The sequence below is a fragment of the Phoca vitulina genome, unplaced genomic scaffold (assembly GCF_004348235.1).
Source record: "Phoca vitulina isolate PV1807 unplaced genomic scaffold, GSC_HSeal_1.0 scaffold46, whole genome shotgun sequence".
Classification (NCBI taxonomy): domain Eukaryota; kingdom Metazoa; phylum Chordata; class Mammalia; order Carnivora; family Phocidae; genus Phoca; species Phoca vitulina.
The window spans coordinates 6151952-6179337 of record NW_022589749.1 but is presented as its reverse complement, the minus strand read 5'-3'; the positions used below and the strand labels follow the sequence as shown (position 1 = coordinate 6179337).

The 27386-nt window shown below is 55.3% G+C and overlaps 2 protein-coding genes across 5 annotated transcripts in view; one reads left to right on the top strand and one right to left on the bottom strand.

The window, feature by feature from the left end:
* TPCN1 (two pore segment channel 1) overlaps positions 1–3894 on the top strand; it is a 56538-nt gene extending 52644 nt beyond the window's left edge. For 2 of the 4 annotated variants that reach the window (XM_032431316.1, XM_032431318.1), the window contains 3 exons: positions 563–702; positions 839–919; positions 2677–3894. In XM_032431316.1, coding sequence (XP_032287207.1) covers positions 563–702; positions 839–919; positions 2677–2799 — 344 coding nt within the window. In that variant the 3' untranslated portion in view covers positions 2800–3894. The remainder of the gene's footprint in view (positions 1–562; positions 703–838; positions 920–2676) is intronic. The other 2 variants (XM_032431315.1, XM_032431314.1) reach the window with 1 other exon arrangement.
* A 1536-nt stretch (positions 3895–5430) lies between these two features.
* SLC8B1 (solute carrier family 8 member B1) lies at positions 5431–26831 on the bottom strand (the record flags this gene model as incomplete). Its single annotated transcript, XM_032431272.1, has 15 exons — positions 5431–6651; positions 9078–9145; positions 10562–10642; positions 11567–11720; positions 13306–13427; positions 16412–16553; positions 18636–18766; positions 19023–19076; positions 20172–20279; positions 21177–21344; positions 21431–21537; positions 21685–21741; positions 21875–21927; positions 22047–22199; positions 26640–26831. Coding segments are annotated over 15 exons (1788 nt in total), but the record flags the coding sequence as incomplete, so codon positions are not given.
* Positions 26832–27386: the final 555 nt, after the last annotated feature.

The window sequence follows — 27386 nt, the reverse complement described above, 5'->3', positions numbered from 1 at the left end:
CTATTGTGAACACAGCAGCCCTCCGCCCCGCCCTCCCCCGCCTCCAGACACTGGTCATCCATAGCTGGCTGTCCTTTTCGCATCTCTAAATCACATGGTCACAGTGTGGTTCTAAAGGGTGTAAATGTCGGACCAGTAGTTCATCCTGCAACTGGATGACCGCAGCTGGGATAATGGCCTTGCCTGTTCCGAGTTGCAGAGCTTTGTGTGCTGATCCTTCCAGATTCTCCATCAGAGCCACCACATACCTGTTTGTTGTTTCCAAATCTCTGTCTTATCCGGCCATCTGACCATTTTGGCTCAGAGACTCCCTGCCGAAACCCTCTGTCCCCTATAAGCTGCTGGCCCAACCAGCGCCCCCGGCACCCACAGCAAAGGGAGGGGAGGGGACATGCGTGCCAGATGGCAGGAGGTGGGGGGCGCGTCGTGCTGATGCGGGTTTGCTCGGAGGGAACCTTAGGACGCCTGCTGGGGCCGCAGGGAGGAGGGCTGCACCAGCCCAAGCCAGATCGGGGGGCTCTGAGCCCCAGGCTCCTTCCCAGCCCTGGCCTCCCCTCTGCAGTTGACGGTGGCATCACCCTCGAGAAGGAAATCTCCAAAGATGAGCTGGTTGCTGTCCTGGAGCTCTACCGGGAGGTGCGAGGAGCCACCTCGGACATCGCCCGGCTGCTCAAGGTCCTCTCCCAGATGGAGAGACATGAGGTGAGGAGCCTCGGGGCCGCCTCCGATGGAGGGGACAGGTTTCGGCTTAGCGGAGGGCCTCCCCCACTGTCATCCCCTCAAGCCAGCTGAGGCAGGGCACCGCTTGGACCGATCCTAAGCCTCCGCTCTTTTTTAGCAAAACACCGTGGTGTTTCTGGGACGGAGATCAAGGACCAAAAGTGACCTGAGCCTAAAGATGTACCAAGAAGAGATTCAGGTAGGCGCGCCCCTGCCTCCGCTGCCTAGACCCTCACCCCCAGCTCCTGCCTGGGGGTGGGCCGCCCTGCTGCGGAGCGGGGGCTACCGTCCTGTCCCTACCCTGAGTGTGGAGTCGGGGGGCGCAGTGCGGGGATCGGGGCCATCTGTTGGACCGCTGCCAGTGGTGTCTGGGACGCAGCGCTGGGCAGGGCTCGGGCTCGGCCGTGAACCCTTGGCCCTTCCCCAACACCAGCAGCTCTCCCATACGGCCCTGCCGCTTGAGCATTCTCCAGAACCTAGCCCGATTTCTTACTGTGAGCCAGAGCTGCAAGTGCGGCGTGTACAGCAGGGGACGTCATGGGCAAGAGGGGGTGCAGGCCCTGGAGAGCTGGCAAGGGCCGGGCTCGTCAGAGAAGGCAGCCTCTTCTCGGGGCCATCAGGTTCCCCTGGGGCCTTGGATCCCTTGGGTGTTTGGGCTGTTTGAGGTTTTTTTGTGGTGGTTCTAATTTAAGAGAAGGGAGAAGTCAATTTTTTCTTTTTTTTTTTAAGTAAAATCTCCCTGTCTTTCCACATTGGGAGCTAGGTAAACAATCTTGCAAAGCACCATGTGGGCTGACACCCTGCATTCCAGACAGAACCCACAGAGCACAGGCCACCAGCACATGAGCTGTGCTTTGGGTCTTCCGTTCAGCCTCCAGGTCCCAGGGCTCGGGGGAGAGTCTCCCACACCACCCATCGGACTCTGCTGTGTCTGGCATCCTAACAGCCAGAAACCCTCTGTTTTCACTGGGACAGTGATGACCAGTGTCCTCGCCCAGAAGGCAGGGAGGCTGCAGCACGCCAAGCTGACTCACATTCTCTGTGAGAACACAAGGGCTGCAGACACATAGTGGTTCGTGAAACTGGGGCCGCAGAGATGTGAAACTCACACGAACTTCAGCGTCGTGAGACCTGGGTTTGATTGCTGGCTCTGTGACCTTGGGCACGTCCCTCAGTCTGTTCACAGCTGTGAAAGGGGGACAGTCTCTGGCTCCAACATGGGCATGCACTCTGCTGCTGTCCTCTGTCCTCTGCCCGTCTTTCCACTCCCAGCCTCAGCATCCCCCTCTGTACAGTGAGGGGGCACAGGAAGAAGGCCATCTCAGTCTTGTTTAAGCTCCCAAGTTCTGTGGCTCAGATTCTTTAAACACCTACGGTAGCTTTTCTAATTCCTCAATCACCTGCCTCTGAAAATGTCAGATGACAAAACAGTATGGGTCTTTGGTGGGTTATGTTTTTTTTTGCAAAATGCTCTCACAGCCTTATTGGAGGGGAGCAAAAGCAACATGGGAGTTAGGAGAGGCTCTCAACTTCATCCAGCTTCGTACAACTTCTAAGCCTCGGTTTTCTCGGGTGTCCATGAGGACACGGTTCCTGCCACGCTCGAAAGGGATAACACCGGGGAATCCCTTTGTGAAGGACAAAAGATTATGTTCACAATCAAACAGAGAATGATTATGACTACCTGGGCCTCGCTTAAAGAGATGATATGTGCCAAGGAGAATATTTATAAGGAGGCTTGCAAACCTCTAACAAGGGAAAGATTTCACGGTAATTTTTTTCTGTTTGGGCCACATGCAGAATTCCCAGCAGGCCCAGGGGTGTCCTGAGTGAGGCTGGTTCCCGCTGCCCACTGTGTGCCCCAGGGCAGGGTGGGGGCTCTTCGGGCTGCGGCAGGTGCGGGGCTGGCTGGGAGGGGTGCCGCCCGCTCAGCGCCCCGTCTGCACTCTGCTCTAGGAGTGGTACGAGGAGCATGCCCGCGAGCAAGAGGAGCGGCAGGGACAGCTCATCGGCAGCGGCCAGGTCCCCGCCACCCAGCAGCTCCCAGGCGGCCGCCAGCGCTCCCAGACCGTCACCTAGCCCCAGCGCGACAGCCATCTCTTCTATGCAATAACACAATAGTATTATTTTACTACGACATATTGAAAAAAAATGCGTGTGTGTGTGTGTGCACGCACATGCATTCATATATATGCACATATTTATATATAGGAAGAGTAAAAGACAAGATGGGGTTTGGTGTGTAACCACCCTGCCCTGTTTTTCTTAACCCCAGAGGTCACTCTGGTTTGGGGGGGGGTCAGGCCGCCGTGAGCTCTGCCTAACGTGGAAAGTTCCAGAAGGCCTCTTCAGAAGAAGACCACTTGGATAGATCCTGCCGATCTCTGCAGGGCTCGCCTTCAAAGTGGGCCAGCCCTCCCTAGGCCAGATCCACACCGTCTTCCCAAGGCTGCTCTCACACCCACGTCCCAGCTGACCGCTTCCCCATTAACTTTCCCTGCGGCCGGCGTCACGGGGTGTCTGGCCTGCTTTAGGGACAAAACCACTTAGGATGTGGGTTAGTATTTCTATATATATGATAATATAATAGAACATTTCCTTGGGGGACCAGTCCCTAGGACCTAATGGATAGAGTACTCAAGGGGTGTGATCATGCCCATGCGGTCGGATCTCAGCCAGTGCTGGGCAGCGCAAGATTGCGCGTGATTGCGCGAATTTCACATCCTGGCTCTGTAAGCCTTCTCTCCCACACTTCCTTTGGTTTAACCCTTGTTGCTGCAGATCCTTCTAAAATGGCCTCCTTTAGACTCTCAGGTGGAGGAAAGCAAGCAAGAGGGCCGGGCTGATGGCTGCCCGACCCATTCCTGAGACGGGCTTTTGCCACTAGAACCCTTTTCCTTGTGATTATCTTGTTCCGGCAGAGACATCTTGGTTACAGGATTCTGCTAAAGACAATGGCAGATCCTTCACATTGTGCATTAGGTTCTGCTGCTGGGAAGGGGTGCACGGAGCAAACGCTCACTGTGGGAGGTCCACGGCAGGCCTGCGGCTGAGCCCCTGCCTGTCCACTGGGACAGCTCCCCCCCACCCCGAACCCACCTTGAGCAGTCCCCTCCGTGGACTCCACTGAGGCCAGAATGGGGACCTGGCTTGCCCCAGGGTTCTTCACTGGCACAGCTAGGTTCAGGTGAGCCCTCAGTTAACCGAGTCCCCCCTATATCTTGTGGGGGTTCTCCTGAGATCAGCAGGGTTGGGGTAGGACCAGTGCTTGAATCCAGAGCAGGTGTTGGGGTTGGCAGCCCCAGTGAGCGCTGTTGGCGTTGGCAGGAGAAGCAGGGTCAGAACAGAGGGAGTTCTGGTTCAGCTCCACTGAGCTGCAAACTGAGCACAGTGCAGGAGGCGGTGGGATGAAAGGGGTCGGCAGGGGGAAGGGGAAGCAGCCCCCGCTGGGCATCCTGCTCTGACCCCAGCTTTCCAGATGCCTCCACTGCCTCCCAGGACTTAGGAAGGTGGGTGGGCAGAAGTTTCCCCCTGCCACGCCCTCCTCCTAGCAGGGTATGGCCTGATCCCAGGGGAGCCATGCTGGGATCCCCCACCGCCTCTCCCCCGCCATCCCCAAGGCCAAGGCTTCTCGAGGGCGGCCCTGGAGGGGCTGATTCTAGAGCCAGTACAGTACAGCTGTGCCCCTCACCAGGGGAAAAGTGGTGGACGTTTGTTTCTGTTTTTAAAGCACAGCCCTTTGGGGAAACAGTGAACCAGGGAGATCCCCACGGGGCATCAGGAGACTGGCCTTGTCCTCTTTGTCTCTGGACGCCCGCAGCCCTGCTGCACCGAGCCCAGGCCAGAACCCTTTGCCCTCTCCAGAGAAGGAACTTTTATTTATTTGCACAATTGGGTGCCTTTTAGCATTTGTGTGTTGAAATGGGTATTCTGGAATCAGGAGTCAAGGGACAGCTTTCAAAGGAGGATAGGTCCTCTGCCCTGAGTGTTTGAGCCTCATTCTAGTCCCTTCCCATGGTGAACCAGGGAGGGGCGACAGGGTAGTTGAGGCCCCTGGTGTGGGGGTGGTACCAGGACGGGTCAGATCTAGTCCTCCCTCCAGCCCTGTCCTCTGAGAAAGGCCCTGGTTCTGGCTAGGTGGGAGGAATGCAGCGGCAATCCTGCTGCGGGCCAGACCCCGGTCAGGAGAGGGCGCCCTTGTCATTGAGGCTAAGGACAAGCTGGCCCCTCGGGGTCACCCAGGCCTGTGAGATTTGAGGGACCTGGGACATCATCCAGCTCAGATGCCCTCTCACCACCCATGTCCTAGTCGAATGAAACCAAGGTCAACCTTACCAACCTGCCCTTGGCCGTGATGGCATTGTACCCCCGCCCCGCTTTGGGGGTGGGGGGGACGCCACCTGGTCCCTCCTCCTCGCTTCCCTCCCCCAACCCAGCCTTACTCCGCATCATGTGACAATCATTTTGTATGGATAGAGGGAGCAACGCTGTAAGGTTTTGTACATTGGTGATCTGTTACCTGGAAAACCCACTGTGTCTCCAGATTTCCGGCATATTAATAAAAAAGCCTTTGCTTTGTAAACGTGGCTGCCGCCTCTTGAGTTCCACCAAGTGACGTCCTATGGCTTCCGGCACCGCGGGGGAAGGGGGCAGGTCCCATCCGTGGTTGTTCCTGACCCCACCTCAGGCCCAAGCCTTTGGCCTTGGAACCAGCCCCTCCTCACCTGGCCCAGGTAAGGAAGAACCGGTAAAAGATGGGTGTGCTGCTTTCTGTACGCTTGAAATATTTAATCATTTTCTTTCACTGGGGAAAAAAAAGACAGTCAAATTGCTTTGCTGCAGCTGCTGACAGAAGGCAGTTGGGCAAACTGAACGGTTGCTCCTTGAAAAGGCAGGTCCGTAGCTGACAGCAGGAAGGCACTGGGGAGCACTCTCTCCGTCCTCCCTGGAGCTTCCGGGCATTGGAACCCTGGCCCTGGGCTCCCCCTGAGGTAGGACAGGGCACAGTCCGACTGATGCCTGCTTCACAGCTAGGGAAGCCCGAGGTTCGGGGCACAGGAGGGTCTGCCAACAGCCAGCGGACGGTCGAGAGGTAGAGGCCAGAGCTGTGCCATCCAATATGGCGGCCATGACGGGGCCAGCGCCATCGCTGCTATTTTGGAGCCACTGAATAATACATATAATATAGGGCCTGTTTCTTTTGGCTTTTATTAACGTGGCGACTAGAAATTTCAAAATTCGGTATGCGTCTCACGTTCCATTTCTGTCGGACGGTGCAGCTCTAGGACGCAGCCCGGGACGGCCGGACGCCCACCGTGTGCTGCCCGCCATCTGAGTCACCCTGACACCCTAAGCCCGGGTTTGGCAGCAGTGTGAGTGAGCCCTCAGGAGAAGATGCAGGAAGGCAGCAGGGCATGACTACAGGCCCTACAACACTCCGCTGGTGTGGCGACACCGGCCGGAAGGCACTCAGCCCCCGAGAGGCTCCACGGATGATCCAAGGAGGTCTACCTTCTGTCCGCAGCTCTGTGCACAGCACAGCCGGGTCTCCGATGTCCCAGAAACAAGGCCTAGCTGTTCTCCCTGCACAGGTGGCAGCCAGGAACCCCCAGCAGAGGCAGCGGTCCCCGCCGCCCCCAGCCACCCCCCTCACAGCCACCCAGGCCAGACGTCCCTCTCGCCGCCTGCAGTCACACCTCCCGGCCACCAGGCGGCCCGGACACGTGGCATCACTCACGCACTTCTCAAGTGAATCACCCCAAATTCCGTCAGCAGGGCCACCACGAGGAAGTTCACGTAGAAGAGGAGCAGGCAGAAGCCGTAGACTTTGTTCAGCTGGAAGCACTGCAGTGGGACCGAGACCAGGGAGCAGACGAGGCTGAGGCCCAGGGCGCCGGCCAAGACCCACACCAACAGTCCATCTGGCTCCAGCTGTGGGGGCAATGGGGGCGGGGGGGGGAGGCCCGGTCATTGCAGCCACCAGTCGCCTGCCCCTCGCTAGGGGCCAGGGCAGGACTTCTGGCCCCCTTGGCCACGCCCCACCGTGAAGTTTCCTGCTTCGAGCACCCTAACTTGGGGTCATCTGTCGTGGCCGCACTAGGACGCTCATACAGGCGGTTACATACACACGTTCCAGGCAGATGCTGAGAACCTCTCAAGCCGGCCACACAGAAGAGTGACAAGAAGTGAAGTTGTCCTCTCCCCACTCCCCTTCCTTCCAGACCCAGCGTTTGTCTAACCGCACCCCGGGCGGTGTGCTGGGCGTGTTACCCGCACCATCCAGCCTCTCACCTTCCCAACCGCCTGTGAGGGGGGCGCCATTACCCCCAACGCACAGACGAGCAAACTAATGAGGGAGGGACAGAGCCCAGGTCGACGTCCGAGCTCTGAAGGATACCCTATCCTGCCTCCCCACACAGTGACGTATCTGCACACACGTGTGGGGGTGCACACACACACACACACACACACACACACACACACCAGACCTGCACAGCAATTCTGAAACCAGAAATGGAATTGCGCACTACGTAGCGTTTGAGAGCAACCTGTTTTCTCCACCCCGCACAACCCACGGCCATGCTTCCCTGATGACCTGCCTGATGCCCTGCGTCTTAATTTACAGCGGGAGCACTTCGTCAACTCAGTACAAAGGCAGCGGGATGCAGATCCACACGCACGCACGCGTGCACGCATGCTCCACAAAGAGCAACAGAAAGGAAGAAAGAGACCCAACCCTAAAGCCTCATTATCTGCAACGGCCTGGGGACTGATAAGGAAAGCAACCTACGAAACCCATGAACAAAATTTGCAGATGGTGTTCACCTTTTAGAAAAGCAAACTTGCCTGGGTGCCTGGGTGGCTCAGTCGGTGAAGCACCCGACTCTTGACTCTGAACTTCAGCTCAGGTCAAGATCTCAGGGTTGTGAGGTCGAGCCCCTGCTTAAGATTCTCTCTCTCCCTCTCCTTTTGCCCCTCCCCCCTCAAAAAAAAAAAAAAAAAAAAAGGATCGTCTATTTAAAGGAAAGCAAAGCAAACTTTCCAAGCAGTAAGTAGCTATTTGCTTGTGGGCGTGGCCACTGCCAAAAGCCAGCCACAAGTCCCACCATCGTCACCATCCCACTGTCACCATCCCACTGCATCCCACTGTCACCATCGAGAGCCAAGAGAGAGTGGGTGACTGTTCCCATTAATATCGCCATCTTTCGGCCTCACAGGACCCCAAGTGCTCTTGCCAGGGGGGGAGGGAGCCTGCAAACCATCCCCCAAGACCATGCCCCCCTCCCCAACCCCATCATAATCCTTCTCTCGTTTGGTCTCTGAATTCAGGTCCTTCAAAATAGAGCTGCCCGATGCGCAACGCAGTGCAGTATTTGAGACTAGCAAGAGTTCTCCTAGGAATCCTGATTTCTTCTCTAGAAAATCTGGAGTATCTGGCCACGTGAGGCCCACCTGAGCCACCTACACATTTCGGTTACCTTCCCAGCCCCGGCAAGTGTTGGGGTTTTCAACCTTTGTTAGAACAGGCTTTCTCAAGCGACCTACCTTCATCAGTCCCCAGGGAGCTTATTTTAAAATGCAGGTTTCCAGGCCCCACCCCCTGGAATGCCTGGGACCGGAGGTCTCATGCACCCCCAGGAAATTCTTGGGCATCCTGGAAACATGAGAACCTCCACTCGAGGTGTCTCAGAACCTTCTCCAAATCTGCCAGGCTCCCGCCTGCAGGGGCTGTCTTAGTCCCCCATCCTGGTCTGTCCTCTGTGGGCAGTGCTGGGATAAGATGTTCGGTCTGGCCCTTACCTTGTGCATGCTACCCGGGAAGCTTGGGGGGTGACCATCAACCCCACTTCACAGGCAAGGAGACTGAGGCTCAGAGATGTCCTATCTCACCCACAGTCACACAGCAAGAGACTTAAGTGATGGGGGACCATTACCTAAAGCCAGGGCCTTCCTGCCCCTTCCCCGAAGCGACATCCTAGTTACTCTGTGAACTTGTAAGGAATACGTTTTTTCAACCCTCTATTCAAGATATTTTTAAAACATTCTACAAATCAGGGCGCCTGGGTGGCTCAGTTGGTTAAGCAACTGCCTTCAGCTCAGGTCATGATCCTGGAGTCCTGGGATCGAGTCCCGCATTGGGCTCCCCGCTCAGTGGGGAGTCTGCTTCTCCCTCTGACCCTCTCCCCTCTCAAATAAATAAAATCTCTAAAAAAAAAAAAAAAGTTCTACAAATCAGGCTTGTCACAAATTCAGACAACGCCCCTCCCCAGCAAGCATGCGCCGCTGAGATGTGACCGCTCTCCCACCGGGGGGACCGCATGAGAAGGGGCCCCTTGCAGAAGTGTCTGGCCGCTCACCTTCACCTCCGCCGCGTGGCTCCTGGAGATCTGAAGCAGGCAGCCCAGCCCCACTCCCACCAGCAGATCTGTGGCCCAGCTCAGGAAGTTTGCTGGAACAACGGCCCCCCCCACCCCAACTGCATGCCCGTCAGCTTTCCTTATGGTCTCTGCACCCCACCCCCAAAACACCCTCTCTGAGGGGATCCTACCCAGTGTTAGCCCTTTTAGGAAGGTGAGTGTCTAGTGTGCATTCTGCACCCGATCTGTAAGCAGGGGATGAGGGGACAGAAGTGCTTGGTATGCGGTTAAGCACTTGGCTTCCCTGCGGCTGGGCGAGGTGACGACCCACCGTCCTCTGGGGGGCTGGTGACGGAGCACAGGTCAAGGCCATCTCTAGGTGTTGTTCAGGGGACCCTGCTCCAGGCAGGGCTCTTTCCTTCCCACCGCAGCCTGAGGGATCAGGGGAGGCCACAACCCGAAAGCCGGGAGCAGGTCTCAGTGGGTGCAAAGGGCCCCAGAAAGCCCTGTCCAGCGGGGAGTGACGCCCGGCAGGCACGCCTCCCGGGCCCCGCCCATCCTCGCTGTGCTGGGCAGCCTCGCCCCGGCACTGGGCTCGGCCCGCAGGCCCTTTCGTGGTGGAGCCTGGGGACAGCTGCCCTCCAAGTGCTTGCAAATAATACGACTTTATTTCACAACCAACAGCATCTCCTGTTGGTTGGGCACACAGCCCGTGCCAGGCACTGTCCTGGGTGCTGTGCCCCATCGTCGATCTTCACCCCAACCCGTTCTGAACGCGCAGAGATGGCCGCGGGGCAGAGAGTAAGATGTGTGCAAGGCCCCGAGGTCCCACAGCTGGCACGTGGTGGCGCTGGAACTGGGACCCAGGACCAGCTGCTTTCGAAGCCCTTTCTTCTCCCAGCCCCAGGCTGCTTGCTTGTTACAAGTTACAGCCTGCAGCCCCATCTGGCCCACTGTCCGCTTTTATAAATAAAGTTTTATTGGAACAGAGCCACGCCCATTCATCTCTGTATTGCCTATGGCTGGTCTCACACTATGACAGCAGAGTCAAGTAGTTGCCAAAGAGTTGGTAAGGCCCACGAAGGCCAAAATATTTACTCTCTGGCCCTTTCAGAAAAAGCTCACCAACCCCTAACATCTTTGGACCATGACATATATAAGCAAGAGGAAGAGGCTCTCCCATGGGGCACAGGTAAGCTCAGCATGGGGGCGTCTACCACCACTGCCCTCACAGTAATATCTGCCATCCACTGAGTGCTTGCCCCGTGCCACGCATTTCTGTCACCTTGTTCAGTCCTTACAATGACCCACCTGAGGTCGGTCCTCTCAACATCCCCATTTTACAGATGAGGAAGCTGAGGCCCCGGCAGCTGTGTCTCCTGCCCCAGGTGTTCCAGGAAGGGCCAAGCCCAGGAGTAGGGCACAGAGCACACCCATGGCCCTCGGAGCCCGTGCCACGGGGAAGGCAGCCCCACAAAGGATACTCAAGATGATGCCGCCGAAACAGGCTGAGAACGCCATCCGCGGGTAGCCCTGGCGGGCCAGCGTGAAATCTGAGAAGGCATCTGCGTGGAAACAAGACACCGCCTTGAATGGTGAGTGGCTCCCCCTGGCCCTCTTTGGTCATTCACTCCTTATTGTTACCCAGAGTCATTCAGTCAACAAACACTGATGAATGCCCATCTGGGCCTTGCACTAGCTAGCTGGGCATCCCACGCCCATGACACATCCCATGACACATCCCATGACACAATTCCCTCCTTGATTCTTTCTACCCCATTCTTTCCCACCACGGGCAACTCTGGGGATGTGACACACCATTACTGCTAGCACGCACAGCACCTTTATGCAAATTCGGAAAAGGTGCCCAAAAGGTGAGTGGAAGGAGAGCTAGATTTCAGCCCCCCTGACTCCTTGTTTGGATGTTCTTGTGCAGTGCACAACTTAGCCAACCCTACCTGGCAGCTATGTTAGAGAAAGTCCCATCATTTCGAAGCCCTTTCTTCTCCCAGCCCCAGGCTGCTTGCTTGTTACAAGTTACAGCCTGCAGCCCCATCTGGCCCACTGTCCACTTTTATAAATAAAGTTTTATTGGAACAGAGACACGCCCATTCATTTCTGTATTGCCTATGGCTGGTCTCACAAACCCACACACACGTTTGTTCATTACACAAACATACGTATGCATGTGTGAATGCCTGCATATGTCACACAGCCATGTACACATTCAGCATGGCTGGCTGCAATGGGCTCCATGTCCTGCCTGAACTCTGGGGAGCAGAGAGTGGGGAAGAGGCTGGGGCTTCTCTAGTCTCCTGGCCCAGGTACAATCCAGGCCACCTCATCCCGATGCCCAGTGATGGTCATTCCAAAACAAGAGTGGGCCTGAGCACATGCTGAGGGCAGCTGCCCTAGATGCCCCTGCTCACGTGCACTCCGGCAGTGACGTGGCTGCACTCATCCCGGAACCCCAGCCGACCCCGAGTCACCTCCAATGCTATTCCCCCAGGCCAGCAGCGTGAGCCCCAGGACAGTGTTGCTCAGCCGGAAGACCACTCCTAGGGACCGCAAGATGTTCACCACCTCCGTGGCCGCTGCGTTGATCCACAGGGCGCTGGTCAGGAAGCCCAGGAAAGCAAAGAGCTGGGGAGGGAGTGGGTGTTGATGGGACCAAGGCCAGTCCCCAACAGGGATACGGTCCCCAACGGGGCCATGGTCTCAGTTCCTCATCTGCAAAATGGGATGATCACAGTACCCACCCCCTGAGACTGTCATGAGCATAAATGAGTTAAGAGATTCAGAGCAGTTAGTGCTTGGCACACAGCAAATTCTCCCTAAAATGTTAGCTCAGTATTACTCTTTTGTCAGGAAAGAGTTCAAGAAGCTTCCTTCAGCTTCCAGGCTTGGGACCAAATGCTGTCCCATGATTCCAGAAAAAGAAACTCCATGCCCATTAGCAGTGAGTCCCCATCCCATGCAGCCTTCCTCCAGCCCCAGGCCTCCACTACTCTGCTTCCTGTCTATATGGATTTGCCTGTTCGAGACACGTCATTACAGGGCCTCACGCCACACGTGGTCCTTCACAACTGGTCTCTCTCGCTGGGCGCTGTGTCTTCGAGGGACATCACATAGGAGTATGTGAGGTACTTCAAAACCCAGTAAAAACACTGGCTGAACACTATTTCTCTAAGTCATCAATTGGTCGAACATCCGACCTGCTTTGGATTGACACACTCAAGAGTTTCTCAAAATAAAAGCTGTATTTTTTTATCAATAAATAGTAAAAAAAAATTAAACTTTTAAGTGCACTTTGAAAAGTACATTCTGAACAAACTGCCTAAAAATTCCTCAGCGTGCTGCAGGGTGGAGAGAATGGGAAAAAAAAAAAAAAAACCCACACACATCAGACAATTCCATCCCTGGAACGTGGCTGGGAGACACAGGTGCTTCCCCGAGAGTGAGCAGGAGAGAGCCTGGTAATTGCTCAGAAAGTGAAACATAACGTCTGCCCCTGCAGTTTCACCCAGGAATGCACCCAAGAGAAATGAAAGCCTATTTCCAGACCCACGTGTTTACACAAACATCCTAGCCACGTTCCTTGTTAATATCCCCAAAGTAGGGACAACCCGTGCCCACCGGTGATGAACAGATAAACAAAACGTGCCGCATCCGCATCATGGATGGTGTTCAGCCATCCCTAATCCCCGGCTAATGCATGGAACGACCTTGAAAACATGATGCAAACTCGCAAAAGACCACATAGCATAGGGTCCCATTTCCGTGAGAAGTCCAAAACTTAGGCAACTCCACAGGCACAGGACGCAGACTGGTGGGGGCCGGGAGCTGGGGGGGGGGGGGAAGGGAGGGGAGCGACTGCTCCTGGGTGTGGGTCTTGACATGCTCTAAGATTGACAGTGCTGATAGGGGCAAAACTCGGTGAATATAATAAAAACCACTGAATCCCACACTTTAAATAGGCGAATTGTATGGTATGGGAATTACATCTCAATAAAATAAAGCTGTTACCAAAACAAACAAACAAAAACCCCAAAAAAACAAAAACAAAAAAACCTCAAAAAGGAACAAAACTATCATCCAAAGTGGCTTTAAAGACCTGTCATTATGGAAAGTGATTCCTGGCCTACCTGCCCCAGGGGCACGCGCAGGACACCCTCCTGGGAGATTCCAGTGTCCCCTTGCCCCACTTTGGAGTGCTGGGGATTCTTACCCAGTGAAGCCTGGGGGGCTCGCTGTTGGATGTGGCAAAAAAGGTCACCGCAGCCACGGCTGTCCCCGCAATCACCACGACAGCCCAGACAGGAACGAGGCCACCTATGTCATAGACGCCATCTGCGGAGGGGCAAGAAAGGGGGGTGGGACTCTCCATCGCTTCAGCTCGGCCCCTGCTCCTGGAGGGCACAGCCCTTCCCCAGAATGAGTGGGAGGGCCTGGGGGAGGGACCCAGGGATAAAACTCACTTACACTCAATTGTTTGGACATACAGTGTCCCCAGCGCCGACCCAGACACTTCAGGGGCACAGAGAAATTAAAGACAGAGCCCTCACCCTCAAGCTAGCCACATTGGAAAGAAGGCAGACGATGTGAAAGACAGCCTCTCCCCAGCCTTCTGCTAGGAGACCGGGATGGGAATGGCTGTCCTCGCCCATGCCCGTGGCAGACATCACTAATCAACCATCATGCTGATGCTTCTTCCAACTGAGCTTCAAGGCAGCACCCTCCAGCCAGGCATTGCCAATGGATGGGCATCACTCCACTAAATGAGCTGTAAAGTCAAACCCAACCCTTACCCACTGGTCCTGGAGCCCAGCACCTGCCCTCCTGATAAGTCCACTCCACAAACCAACCCATTCGAAGTTATGAAAGTTCCAGGGGTGCCTGGGTGGCTCAGTTGGTTAAGCATCCAACTCTTGATTTCAGCTCAGGTCACGATCTCACGGTCATGGGATCAAGTCCTGCGTGGGGCTCCCTGCTCAGCGGGGCGTCTGAGATTCCCTGGCTCCCTCTCCGTCTGCCCCTCACTCCCCCCACCCCCACTCTCTCTCTCTAAAATAATAAATAAATAAATCTTTTTTTTTTTAAGATTTTATTTATTTATTTGACAGAGAGAGACACAGCGAGAGAGAGAGAGAGCACAAGCAGGGGGAGTGGGAGAGGGAGAAGCAGGCTCCCCGCTGAGCAGGGAGCCCGATACGGGGCTCGATCCCAGGACCCTGGGATCATGACCTGAGCCGAAGGCAGACGCTTAACTGACTGAGCCACCCAGGCGCCCCTAAATAAATAAATCTTTAAAAAAAAGTTATGAAAGTTCCAGGGGCTTCACATCGAAACATGAAAAGAGGGAAACCCTACAGGCAGACGGCACACTCTAGAATTCTCCACACACAACCCTTCCCACCACCAGGGAGTCAGTACTGGTCTCCAAGGCAATGGATGATCTGGCTGCCCAGACACCTGCATGAAGACTTTCCTCTTGTTCTTCTTCAGTCGGTTAACTGGCTCTCCAACGTCAGTCGGCGTAAGAATTACACAAGGGAGCTGATACACGAAATCGTGGCCACAATACACTGTGCGTGAATCTCAGGAGGTAATTTTGATTGAACTCACTGGTTCTCACTGCTAGTGCCAGCTTTGGCACCTGACACCTGAGCGAGGGGGGACCCTCTCTCTGTGTGCCAGGTCTGTTCTGGGGGAATTTTAGGAGGTGGCTGGGGTGTGGGGTGGTCGGGAAGGGCTTCTTCGAGTGCTGAGGATGTACGATGAGGCATAAGCAGACAGAGGGTACAAGGGCCACAGGGGGAGAGGGGCGAGCTGGGGGGGAAGGAACCAAGCAGGTGGATGCCGGCAAGAGCATAAGAGACCAGGGAACGCGGCTGCCTTATGGATGGCCAGGGCGGTGTGGACTTGGACCAAGAGGTACTGGGGAGCCATGGAGGTCTTTGAGTGGAGGAGTGACCGTAACACAGGAAAGGCAGCACTTGAGTAAGATGGCTCTGGGGTTGTCTGAGAGGGAGGAGGCTGGGAGGCTCTGTTGGCAGAGAAGACACCCCTCCCGCAGGGAGCCGAGTCCAGGGCTCAGCCCGGAAGGGGGTCATAAATGCTTTCGCCTGAACCAGTATTTCCCCAGTGTGGACCTGCTATCACCAGTTGGTGCTGGTATGTGGACAAGGCACTACACCAAGCCAGAATCACATCTCAGGTGAGCGATTTCTCCTCCGCAGAGAGTCTCCGTGGTGCGAATAGGTCTGTAACGTCTCTAACCCCTGCTACGTGGCCTGTGGAACAGAGCCTCCGGGCTCCGAGGCTTTATGTTTGTTGGCTCTCTTTGCAGTTACCTTGAACTCACTGGCAGTGAAGCCAGTTTCCTATGGGTGCAGGTGATATTGTTTCCTTTTCAATAACTTTAAATTTAAAAACAGCTGATTCAAGAAAAAGGTCAAACGGCATAGTATACGATGGGAGAAAAATCAAGAAGCTGGCTCGTGAACGACTGATGCTTGGGGTCCACTCTTTCAAGAAGCCCCAGAGAAGAAAGCGAGTCCCTGGCAGTGCCCTGGCCCGGGAGGCTCAACAGGGAACAGAAGACTGACGAACCAGACAGCTGGTACCCCTAAAGGCCGCCCTTCTCAGCTCTGGGGTCACACTGAGCCCTGGTGGGCTCTTGCACAGTGTCCCCCCCCACCCCATAAATCCGGGAGGGGACCCACAGGGAATTTGCTGACCCTGTTAGAGCAAAAAAACGCCACGCCCAGCCATGCATTTGCCCCCAGCGCCCTACCTCCTCCGCCTCCCGGTGATGCCCAGGGGACAGAGAGGCACGGGCAGCATGAGATACTAAAGGCGGACAACAGGAAGAAATGCCTGAGCATTTCTGGAGCCAGAGCAGGTCAGAAAGGGCAAGGACAGCCTGGAGTGGACAGAGAAAACTCCAATTCCCCAGCCGGGTCCCCCAAGAGGCAAGGGAGGGGACTGTCCTGCTGCGGACCGTGAGCACCCCCCGACGGGGGGACGCCCTTCTCAGCGCCAGCCAGTTCTGCCTTCCGGAGCGCCGGACCCGGATTCTCATGTGAAATCTCCAAATGTTTTAACGCAGGCAAACGAGCAGAGGGCTGGACCTGGTCCGAGGGCCACCAGTTTGCAGCCACCATCTACGGCCGGCAGTACCGCGCCAGCTGAGTGTGGGACGCTGGTGTCCCTTTACGGCACAAGCGTATATTAAGTGTCTGCTGGATGCCCGGGATTCCGCCACCAGGGCCCCCGTGGTGCGGTTGAGAAGAAAACTCTGGAATGTCGGGGGGAGGGGAGGGGACACTCACAGGCCCCCGACTGCAGGGTCAGGACCAAGACCAGCGGGCTGATGACCAGGTGCAGGCAGTTGAGGGGCCGTTTCCAGTTCCCATCCTCCTTGTCAGGGTCCACGACGGGGACGGTGAGCAGCATCAGGAACTCCACGGGCAGCTGCCAAGGGTGCCAAGGCAGGAGGGTGTCACCAGGGAGGCCCGCGTCTGGGCTGGCCACACCCTGGGCAAGGTCACGCCAGAACGCGGCCGTCGTGGCCGAGGCCCGGCAGGCCCAGCGTCCACAGCAGTCTCCTGAGGCTGCTGGCGCACTAGCCCAAACCGAGAGCCTTCCAGCAACACAGATCCTTCCTCTTACGGCTCTGGGGCACGGGGTCCCAAAACCAAGGTGTCGGCGGGGCCACGTGCATCCCTCAGCTTGTGGCCCCCGGTCACTCCCCGCTGTGCTTCTGTGATCGCATCTCCCCCGACTCTGCCTGCCCCCCCACCCCAGACCCCCTTGTTCCCTATAAGGACCCTTGTGATGACATCAGGCCCACCCGGATAACCCAGGAGACTCTCTACCTCTCCAGACCCTTCATCACACCTGCAAATCCCTTTGGCCAGGAAGGTAACAGAGTCACATTTCCGGGGATCGGGACCTGGACGTCTTTGGGGGGCCGTGACTCAGCTGACCGCGGCACCTCATCCACTAATCCTAACCACGGCCCCATGCGTAGGAACTATTCTTTTTCTCACCTTCCGGAAAAAGAGACTGAGGTTCAGAGAGGTTAAGGAAGTTCTCCAAAGACGCACAGAAGGGTGTGTGAACTGGGATCCAGGGCCAGCTCCAACGGACTCCACACCTTGCACTTTCAGTCAATAACTAAATTAATAATCACATGTACGGGGCGCTCGCGACACGCAAACCGCAGAGACATCATGGGTTCAGTTCCAAACCACCTCAGTAAAGTGCATGTTGCAATAGAGCGAGTCAAACGGATTTTTTGGTTTCCCAGTGGATAGAAAAGTTATGTTTACACTACACTGTCTGTTAAGAGTGCCGTAGCACGGTGTCTCAAAAAATATACTTCTCCTTAATTAAAAAATACTTCATGGGCGCCTGGGTGGCTCAGTTGGTTAAATGACTGCCTTCGGCTCAGGTCATGATCCCAGGGTCCTGGGATCGAGCCCCACGTCAGGCTCCCTGTTCGACGGGGGGCCTGTTTCTCCCTCTCCCACTGCTTGTGCTCTCCGGCTCTCTCTCTGCCAAATAAATAAATAAAACCTTTAAAAAAAAAAAATACTTCATTGCTCAAAAATGCTAACCAGCCCCTGAGCTTCCAGCGAGCTGTAATCACTGCTCCCAGATCACCTCGATCCATAGAGTAGTGGTGCAAAGTCTGAAATGTTGCAAGAAATTGCAGCATGCGACACGGGGACGTGAAATCAGCAAATGCTTTTGGAAAAGACCTGCTAAGCGCAGGGGTCACCACAGACCTGCAATTTGTAAGAGACGCAGTGTCTGTGAAGCTTGGTAAAGCCAAGGGCAATGAAATGAGGCACATGCCTGTTTCGCACCGTACTCAGCCCTTCACGGAGTAGTTTTTACGAAACTGCCACAATTTAATAAACTGTGATAGGCCTGATACTGTTCACAATTCTTCAATCCCTTCCTGGAATAGAATTAAATGCCCACGTCCTTTGTCAAGTGATTAGAAGCTGCAGAATATACTTTCCTGCCCCACTGATGTTGAACGTGGCCCCAGGACAAGCTTCGGTCAATGGGTGCTTGGTGAATGTGATAGGAGGAGAGGCTTAAAATATGCGTGCAAAGTTTGTCTTGGCCTCTTGTGCCAAGACAAGAGCATACCCCCCAAGAACGCAGTGGCCCCAGATCTAATCCTCAGGAGACTTTAGCCCAGGGTAACAGCAAATGGTCAGAACAACCCAATCTTGTCCTCATTCGAGCTCCCCTTGACCCACTCCCTCATCTGAACCCCAGAGCCCCCCTCACCAAGTCAGGAGGGACTCCCTCCCCTCTCCCTCTGTCCCAGACGCAATCCTTCCTCCATGGGGGGCAGGTCAGGCCATCAGCCAGACTCTATGACTCGGTTTCCCCATCAAGTCCCACGTAATCTATTCTGAGAGGGTCTCAGCAGACCCCCGCCCCTCCTCTCTCATTGAGCTGGAGAAGGTTGAGTGGCCACTGTCCTGTGTTGTCACGGAGCCGTGAGCCTGGCTCCAGGGTCCCCCCTCCTACCTTGAACACCTTGAGGGCCCTCCAGTACACTGACTTGCTCCTCCACTTCCTGTAATCCAGGGGGTTGAGGGCCCGGGCCAGGATCTGAACTGTGGTCTCCTGGTAGAAGAGCAGCGGCCGGTACTCTTCGCCTGGGTGTACGAGGTGGGGAGGGGCAGGTATCCGTGGCTGGCTCAGCCTCCAGGAGACCCTCTCTGCTCCCCCTGGTCCTCCCAACCCTCAGGAAGAAAGAAAAGCCCAGGGCCTGGCTCAGCCGTCGTGCAGTGAGAGGTGGGGCTGTTTCGGAGCCTCATTCCTGGGGCCTCAATGGCCCCATCTCCCCACCTCTGTTACCCCCAGCCCTGCCCTGGTACCCCACCCCCCGCTGGGCACAGAGTCCAGACTCACTGTAGTCATAGCTGTTGGAAGACACGGGATCCTCTTCAGAATCTGAGAGCATTTCTGTAGGAGAGAGGGGTGTTTCACACGAGCCAGCCAGGGAGCCCAGACCACCCACCGCCCAGCACCGTTCCAGGGTAGGACACCTCCGGGACAGGGCCGTTTCCAAGGTACAAGTGTCTAGGCCCTCTGGACCTTGGATTTCTCAGCATTCTTACCGAGTGAGAAAGTCTAACTCAAAAAAACATCTTCAAATGTAATGACGTAGCTATAAAGTCGAATTTAATAAGGGCGTTTGAAGACGTAACTCAAACATTTGCGGACTTCGATTTTGTACTTTTCAGAATTTGGAACCCATCATATTTTTCTTTTTCAGTCTGAACCTTTTTTTGGAAGTCCTCCGGAATGCTACAGCCTGAGCCCAGGCAGGAGGGGCCTAAAAGGAAAATGGTCTTCCTCATTGCTAGCCCTAGTCCTGCCTCTATGTGACCTCAGGCTCCTCTCCAGGCCTCAGTCCCCCTTTTCCTCCAGCCTGATGTGGCTATGATGGGTCTAGAAGCCAGCACAGGGGTGATGTGTGCTGAACTCTGAAGGCTCAGCTGACAGAGAGGGAGGAGAGGAAAAATCATGGCAGACTTCCTGTAGGGTGAGTCACCGGCCCCTGTGTGTTGTTCATGGGGATGTGTATACGTGTATGTACGTACGTGTGTTGCGTCTGTATTTGTGTAGGTGTATATTTGGACGACTGTGTGCTGTGCAAGCATGTGCACCCATGTATGTGCACCCGTGGATTTGTATCCGTATGTGCTACGTATGTGTGTTTGCATGCGCACATATTGGTGTATAGGGAAGCATCTGGGTTCGAAGCCGAGGGCAGTGCGGAGCATCACTGGAGGTAAGCAGTGACAGCTCTGAGACAGATGCTGCCCTGGAGAGAGCACGGAGGAGGAAGAGCCCGTGAAACCGGACAAGCAGCTGATGAGGTCTCACCAGCACAATGGAAGTGTGCAGGTGGGACCCTGGCATAGAACGAGCAGGGAAAGTACGAAGAGGAGATGGACGGTGACGCTGGCCTCCAGACATGTAAGGTAGTCGTGAAGGGTGCAGAGGGTGCGAGCCCCCACTGGCCTCGCTTGGGAGCTCAATTCAGACCCTTACCTGGAGTGCCTGGCATGGAGTAGACCAGGGATGCCCTCCGCTGCCATCGGTAGATCCAGGTGCAGAGAACCACGGTGACCACATAGAACACGTACAAGCCTAGGTAAGCTGCAGACAAGGGACAGGCCATCACCAAGTGGCATCCTGGCCAGAGCCCCAGAAAGTGCTGCCCGTTCTCCTGCTGGTGCCTACGGGTGGTGGTCTGCGTTAGCCTACCCAGTACCAGTAGGGAAAGGGCCATTTCCTAGAGCCGCCACCCCACCACCCTGCTTTCCCGTGGCCCATCTTCCCTTCCTGCCCTCCACAATCGGGCAATCAAAGAGGTAACGCCTGGCACAGACAGTGGCCTCCAGGACCCGATTCCAGTGCGAAGGGCTGGTGCCCTGCTCTGTGCCCTGGGAAGCTGAGCCCCACAGACCGCAGCCCCCGAGCTCTGGCGGCACTGGGTTTGGTGAAAAGGGGCCTGAAGACACATCAGAAGGCAGCAAGACAGAGTCTGTGGTGCTTTTCCAGACCACCTCCCTGGTGTGGTGCCCTGTCTCTGGCAGGACCTGTGACCCTCTGGGACTGTTGCCTGTGCTTGGTGGCACCTGGTCCAGGCCTCCAGTCCTCGCTGGGGTCCAGCCCCATCCCCTTGCCTCTCACGGGCTCCTGCGGCTGCTGACCCCTGGATGTCTCTGCATCTCAGTGTCCCTTGTGGGTTTCCAGAACCCTCTGTGAACTGTGCCTCTGTCCACGTCCCTTGAACCACGAGTGGGGTGTGCGCGCCGCAGGGACCCTGGGGGCCACAGTCAGCAACCTGGCTATACTGCTTGTTAAAATGGGACACTGAGAAAATCCAGAACATCCCCCCAGGCTCCCCGCCTTGCCCCCTTTGGTTATCTGAACCATAGGTTCCCTTTTTTTGGCTCAAGCCAGCTTGAGGAGGGTTTCCCTCCTCAAAAGTGGGGCCACCCGCTCGTGTCCCCCGGTGCCTCCCACCAGCCCAGGCTTGCGGCTGCTCACCCAGGGCCCATGCCAATGTGACTCTGCCGAAGTAGAGTGCGGTGAAGGCCAGGAACACGGCCACCATGTAGAAAACAATGTCTCTGAGAAAGGGCCTGGAGGCGGCCGTGAAGGGGCGCAAGATGGCGATGCCACCGGCCACTGCGGTGGTAACCAGCACACCCGCGCCTGGAAGAGAAGACGCAGAGCTCAGCCCGCCCTGCACCCCCGCCGCCGCCCCCCCTCCCCCCCCAGCTGCCCCGGGCCGCTCTTACCAAACAGCGCCCCGAAGGCCAGGCTGGCTGTGCGCGGATCCGAGAAAGCCACCAGGGCGCTGAAGATATCGGGTGCGCCGTTCCCAAAGGCCAGGAAGGTGACGCCATGGGGGGAGCACGTCAAGGGGACACAGAGCAGGGGCCCCAGCCTGGCCAGACCTGTCCCGGGGCCGTGAGCCGCCACGCGGCCTCCCAGCCTCCCCTCTAACCGCCCTCCCACCCTCCGGGGCGCAGGCCCTGGACCAAAGGATACTGCCACGTTGTGGGAGAGCTTGAGCGCGGTGGAAATGGCTGACAAGTTAGGGCAGAAACTAGGGAGGAAAAGCAAACAGGGTGTGCCTTCACGGCTGTCCTCCCTCTAAACACGGGGTCACCCCAATGTCAAACCTCCCAGGGACTCCGTTCCCATCTATAAGCTGGATGGGAGCCCAAGGCCACACTCACAACTTCGCCGCGGTGACTCCCAGAATCAGAAATAGGTAAAGTAGCCAGAAAGCCTGGGAGAGGGGTGCGGGGGGGAGGGGGGAGGGGGGAGGGAAGGGAGCGTCAAGTCCAGCCTGGGCCACCAGCCCCGCTCACCACCGCCCCTGCCCCCCATCCTGGGGCAGGGCCTCACATAGAGGGTGATGGCCAGAGGGAGGAGGTTAGATGGGAAGTGGCAGAAGATGCCCTCGAGGTAGTTCAGGTAACCCCCTTGGCTGCGGCAGTCAGGGGTGGTCCGGACGAAGTCACAGCGGTCAGAGATGTTCAGGCCACACACGTCACGACACTGCAGGAAGGGAGAGAGGGGGACGTCAGGGGTCGACACCCTGAGGGCAGCTGGACCAGGACCATCTAAGTAGCTGAAGATGCCCTCCTTCAGCCTGACCCCTAAGCCCCCCACGCCCTCCAAGTGCCAACCCCATGCTTTAATCTTTTTTTTTTTTAAGATTTTATTTATTTATTTGACAGAGAGAGACACAGCAAGAGAGGGAACACAAGCAGGGGGAGTGGGAGAGGGAGAAGCAGGCTTCCTGCGGAGCAGAGAGCCCGATGCGGGGCTCGATCCCAGGACCCTGGGATTGTGACCTGAGCCGAAGGCAGTCGTGACTGAGCCACCCAGGCGCCCCTGCTTTAATCTTCTTAAATAGACTTGTTTACACAAGTAATTCATGATTTGTTCCTCTTCCCTACCTTCCACAATCCTACCTTTCTCCAAAGTTCCCACCATGATCAGTTTCCAGAGTCCCCTTATGGGCATAATGACCTTGTATGTTCATCCTATTATACAGCTGCTTTTGTTTTACAGAAACAGATCCATCTTAAATCTCGTTTCTATAATTTGCTTTTACCACTTCACATACATGCCACCTATTCATATACTGGTACACGGAATGATGAAGGTGATCCAAGTGAAAGCATGCTGAATAATTTCCATATGCCGGGCACAGGGCTAGGAGCTTAAAATGTATCTCAATTAATCTGTCCCACAGTCTTGCAAGGAAGACCCCATTATCATGCCCCATATACAGATAAGGAGACTAAAGCAGTGTCCTGGGGTCCACCCAGTGGTAGACAGGGCTGGAATTGAGGTTCTAGAACCCTGCCTTTAGCCATCACACTCCCTGTGGACTCCCTGTAGTCTTTTTAACATGAGTGGAGTATTTCATGCTCTGAATGATATAGGGAGGGGGGCAGCGGGTGGTGGTAGTATTTCCCCACCAGCGAGCATATCGGTGTGTCTGATCTTTCAGTACAGCCAGCAATAAACATCCTTGCACATGACTCTCTGAGTACATATGAGAATATTTTGAAAGAGAGAATTCCAGAAGTAAAAGTGCTGAGTCAGAGTGCATCCTAGTCTGGGTTCCTCCAGAAGCAACGCGGAGACACGGACTTTGAGTGAGTAAGCACGCATTTGGGAAGTGTATGGAATGTAACCACCACAATGGGGAAGCAGGAGAAGGAAGGGAAAGAAAGCAGCGTGGCCAGGCTGGGACCGCCCCCCTTGGGCTAGTAATCCCAGGGGCAAGGGAGGTGCGGTATTTATATACCAACTCCGATCGGTCATCAGGTGAGGATGCTGGGGGCGCCGGGGGGCGGGCGGTGTAGGCAAGTGCTTCCTGCCTACTGTGCTTACGGGGGTTCTGGAAAAAGGTGCCGGCCGCTAGAAGTCAACAGAAGCCCACCAAAGTGGTAGTGTGCAAAGGATATGGGCAGGGCCCTGACAGTGCCCCTTGCAGGGGGACAAATATCTTAGCCATTCAATGGGTTTTGCCGAAATATGCTCCCCCAAGCTTTACTTATACACGCGGGCACCAGCACCGGCAAATGGGATTCCCCACCAGCACCTGCCACCAAGTCTTTTCCAGGCTGATGTGGTAGGAATCTTCTTGCTGTTCAATTCCAAGTCCCTGATTACTTCTCAGTGCCCTTCTCAAGGCCATTTGTATTCCGTCTTTGAACTGCCAGTTTTTTTTTCAGTTGCAATGTTTGCTTCTTCTTATTGACTTGCGGAAGCTCTCTATGTAATGGATATTTGTCCTTTGTCATGTCATGCATTTGCTCAGGCATTGTCCTCCGCTTGGAATGTGCTCCCTCCTTCTCAAACTTTCTGTTAAAAGCTTTGTAAATACCACCTCCCACCCATTAGAATAGCTACCATACAAAGCAAACAAAGCCAGAAACTAGCAAGTATGGGGCTGGGATGGGGAGGAGCCCTCCAGCACCGTTGGTGGGAATGTGAAATGGTGCAGAGCCTTGCACAACAGCGTGGTAGTTCCCGAAAAATCAAAAAGAGAGTTAGTCACCAGGACAGGGATGTAACGCACCGCACGGTGACCAGGGAGCGCTGCTGTCTGGTAGGTATGAAAGCCGTTAGAACATCACGAGGGAAAAGAACATTTTTCCTTTCTTTTTAAAATCTATCCGAGAGGAGAGATGTTAACGAGGCTTATTGTCATCATCTCACAATAGATGTACGTTAAGACTTATGCTGTACACCTTACACTTAGCACAGGGCTGGATGTCAACTCTATCTCAATAAAAGTGGAAAAACATAGAATTACCCTATGATCCAGTAAATCCGCTTCTGGGTTTATACCAAAAAGAATGGAAAGCCAGGTCGCAGAGAGAAGACGTGCACACCCGTGTTCACGGCGGCGCTATTCGCGACAGTCAGAAGGGCTAGAAGCAACTCAAGTGTCCCTGATGGACGCATGGACGAACTGGAGGTGGTATATCCATACCGCAGACCATCATTCAGCCTTCAGAGGGGAGGGAGTTCTGACACACGCTACAACATGGGAGAACCTTCTGGGGCGCCATAACAGAGAACGTCATGCTCAGGGTAATCAGTGAGTCACCAAAAGACAAATACCCACTAACCTACTTACGGGAGGTACCTGGACTAGTCAAATCCACAGAGGAGACAGAAAGCAGAAAGCAGCGGCTCAGGGAGGAGGAAATGGGGAGTTCTTATTTATTGGGGATGGAGTCTCAGTTTTGTCAGATGGGAAAGTTCTGGAGGTGGATGGTGGTGACGGCTACAACAGCATGAACATGCTAATGCCACCGAACTAGGCACACTGAGAAACGGTTCACAGTGGGAGAATTTTAGGTTATGTTGGTGAATTTTAGGTTATGTACATTTCACCCTAATTTCAAAAGAAACAACTTTGTCAGATTGCAGCTCCACGATCCTTTAGCCCTCTCTGAACTCCCACCAACACCACACGGCAGGTGAGATTTCTGGATTCCCAGCCCCCTGGCCATCGTCCCAACCCTGCTCACTGGCTCTCTGCAGATGCAACACCGAGCCCGCCGTACTTACAGCACCTGCTGTCCCTTCAACCCAATACCCCACTCCTTCTTTGTCCCTGTGAATCCACACTCATAGCTGCCCAGATGCTTCCTCCAGGAAGGCTTCCCTAACAGCCTCCAGCCTAAGGCGGATCCCCCAGTTATAAACTCTCATCACTCCAGGTCCTCTCCTTCCAAGCACTTACGTGTTTTGAAATCCCCAGTTATTTGTAGGATCACAGACTTGTTTCGTGTCTACCTCTCCCACCAAAGTCTTGCACGGTGCCTGGCACACAGTAGGTCCTCATAACTGTTTTGCCACACACTGTGCTGGACACCATCTCACTCAGTCTTCATGACAGACCCAGGAGGTTGGTACGATTCTTTCCACTTAACAGATTAGAAAACGGAGGCATAGAGAGGCAAAGTGACTTGCCCAAGGGCACACAGCCCACCCTTGCTAGGTGGTTTTCAGACTCAGCTCTGCCTGAAAGTTACCAGCTGAAGCTCCTGGGGAAACAGCCCAACTGGGCAGGGGTAGTCTCCTTGTCCTGCCTGCCCTCCTTCCCTCCTCCCCGTCCTCAGGGTCAGCCAGGGAGGATGCAGGGAGACGCTCCCACCCCAGCTTGTCTCCATTCCCTGGCAGCAGAGTGAGCCAGCAAATCAGGTCCCGCAAATCTGCCTCCAGCCCCCGAATCAGCCCCCATCCCAAGGGGGTCATGCCCTCCCCCAAAGCCCACCAGCACCTGCCCCCAGCTCCCTGCCCTGGGGTGGCATAGTTACAGTGGCCTGGCTCTGAGTCTGGGGTGGATGACTTTTCACCTCCTCCCCATTCCTTTCTCATCCTCTTCCCTGAGTCACTAAGGACATCCCTCTGCCTGAAACTCTCCATGGGCTCCCAACTACTGTAAACAAATATCATCTCCTAGCCTCAGCCTATAAGGCCTTTTGTAATCTGGCCATTACTACCTCTCCATCCTCATCTCTTAATATTCTCCCCCTCACTCACCCTGTTCCGGCCATTCTGGCCCCCTCACTGCTCCAGGAACATACTAAGCTTGTTGTTGCCTCAGGGCCTTTGCGCTTGCTGTTCTCTGCCTGGAATGTTCTTTTTCCAGATTTTTCCAGATGCCTTTATAAGCCCACTCTGAAATATTTGGAAATACACCCTCCCCATCACAGCTCCCACCCGAAGAGGTTATTTGCAAAACACTTAACATCTTACCACCTGAAATTTACATGTTTGCTCCATGATCTGTCCTCCCAGAAGACTGTTAGCTCCTCGAGGGCAGGAATTTTTGTCTGTATTGTTCCCTGGTATACCCCAGGGTTCAGCTCAGTGCCTGGCACATAGTAGATGCTCAGTAAATATTTGTGGATTGGATGGATACACCCACCCCTGATGCCAGCTTCCTACCTGGATGCTCACGTCTTCCATGGGGGTCTGGTTCACACCTAAGGCTGAAAACTGGGGGCCAATGTGGGCCCCTGTAAATGGGCCCCTGGCCCCGGACGCCGTCTCCACCATCAGCAGTCCCACACAGAACAAACTCAGCACTGGGTGCAGATACGGCTGACCCTGTGGGGCCTGGCCCTCACTCTCCGCTCCCCCTTCGGCAGTGTTTCACCTCCAAACAGCCGGTCACTCCGGTGGCCTGCAGAGAGTGAGGTGAGAAGGAGGGACAGTGTCACCAAAGAGCCTAGGCCCCAGGAGGAAGGGACTGAAAACTTTTTCAGTTGAGGAACTGCCCTCCCTGCTAACCCCACCAAAGGAAAACAAATGTAGAAACTCATTCTGGATGGAAGCTCTTTGGAGGGCCCCAGGGTCCCCACTCATTTAGCATGCAGGTTAGTTATGCCCTTCTTCCTAGGTACCCCCGGATAGTGTCTCCATGGAGATGGAGGCCTCTCCCACCCACACCCAGCCCCTAGCCCAAGACTGGAATATCAGGGCTGGAAGGAGGAATCCCGGGACACCAGAGGAGATTTCAGCTCGGGGCGGGGGGGGGGAGCAGCTGGGGAAAATCAATACAGAAGGGGGCAGTGGTGGGGGCTTGGCAAGCCCTCAGAACAACAAAAACATACTTCTCGGGGTGGACATGGCCTCCACCAATTTGAGACAACTAAGCAATGCTGTTCTATGTCTTCCAGTGAGCTAAGCACTTATCACAGATGA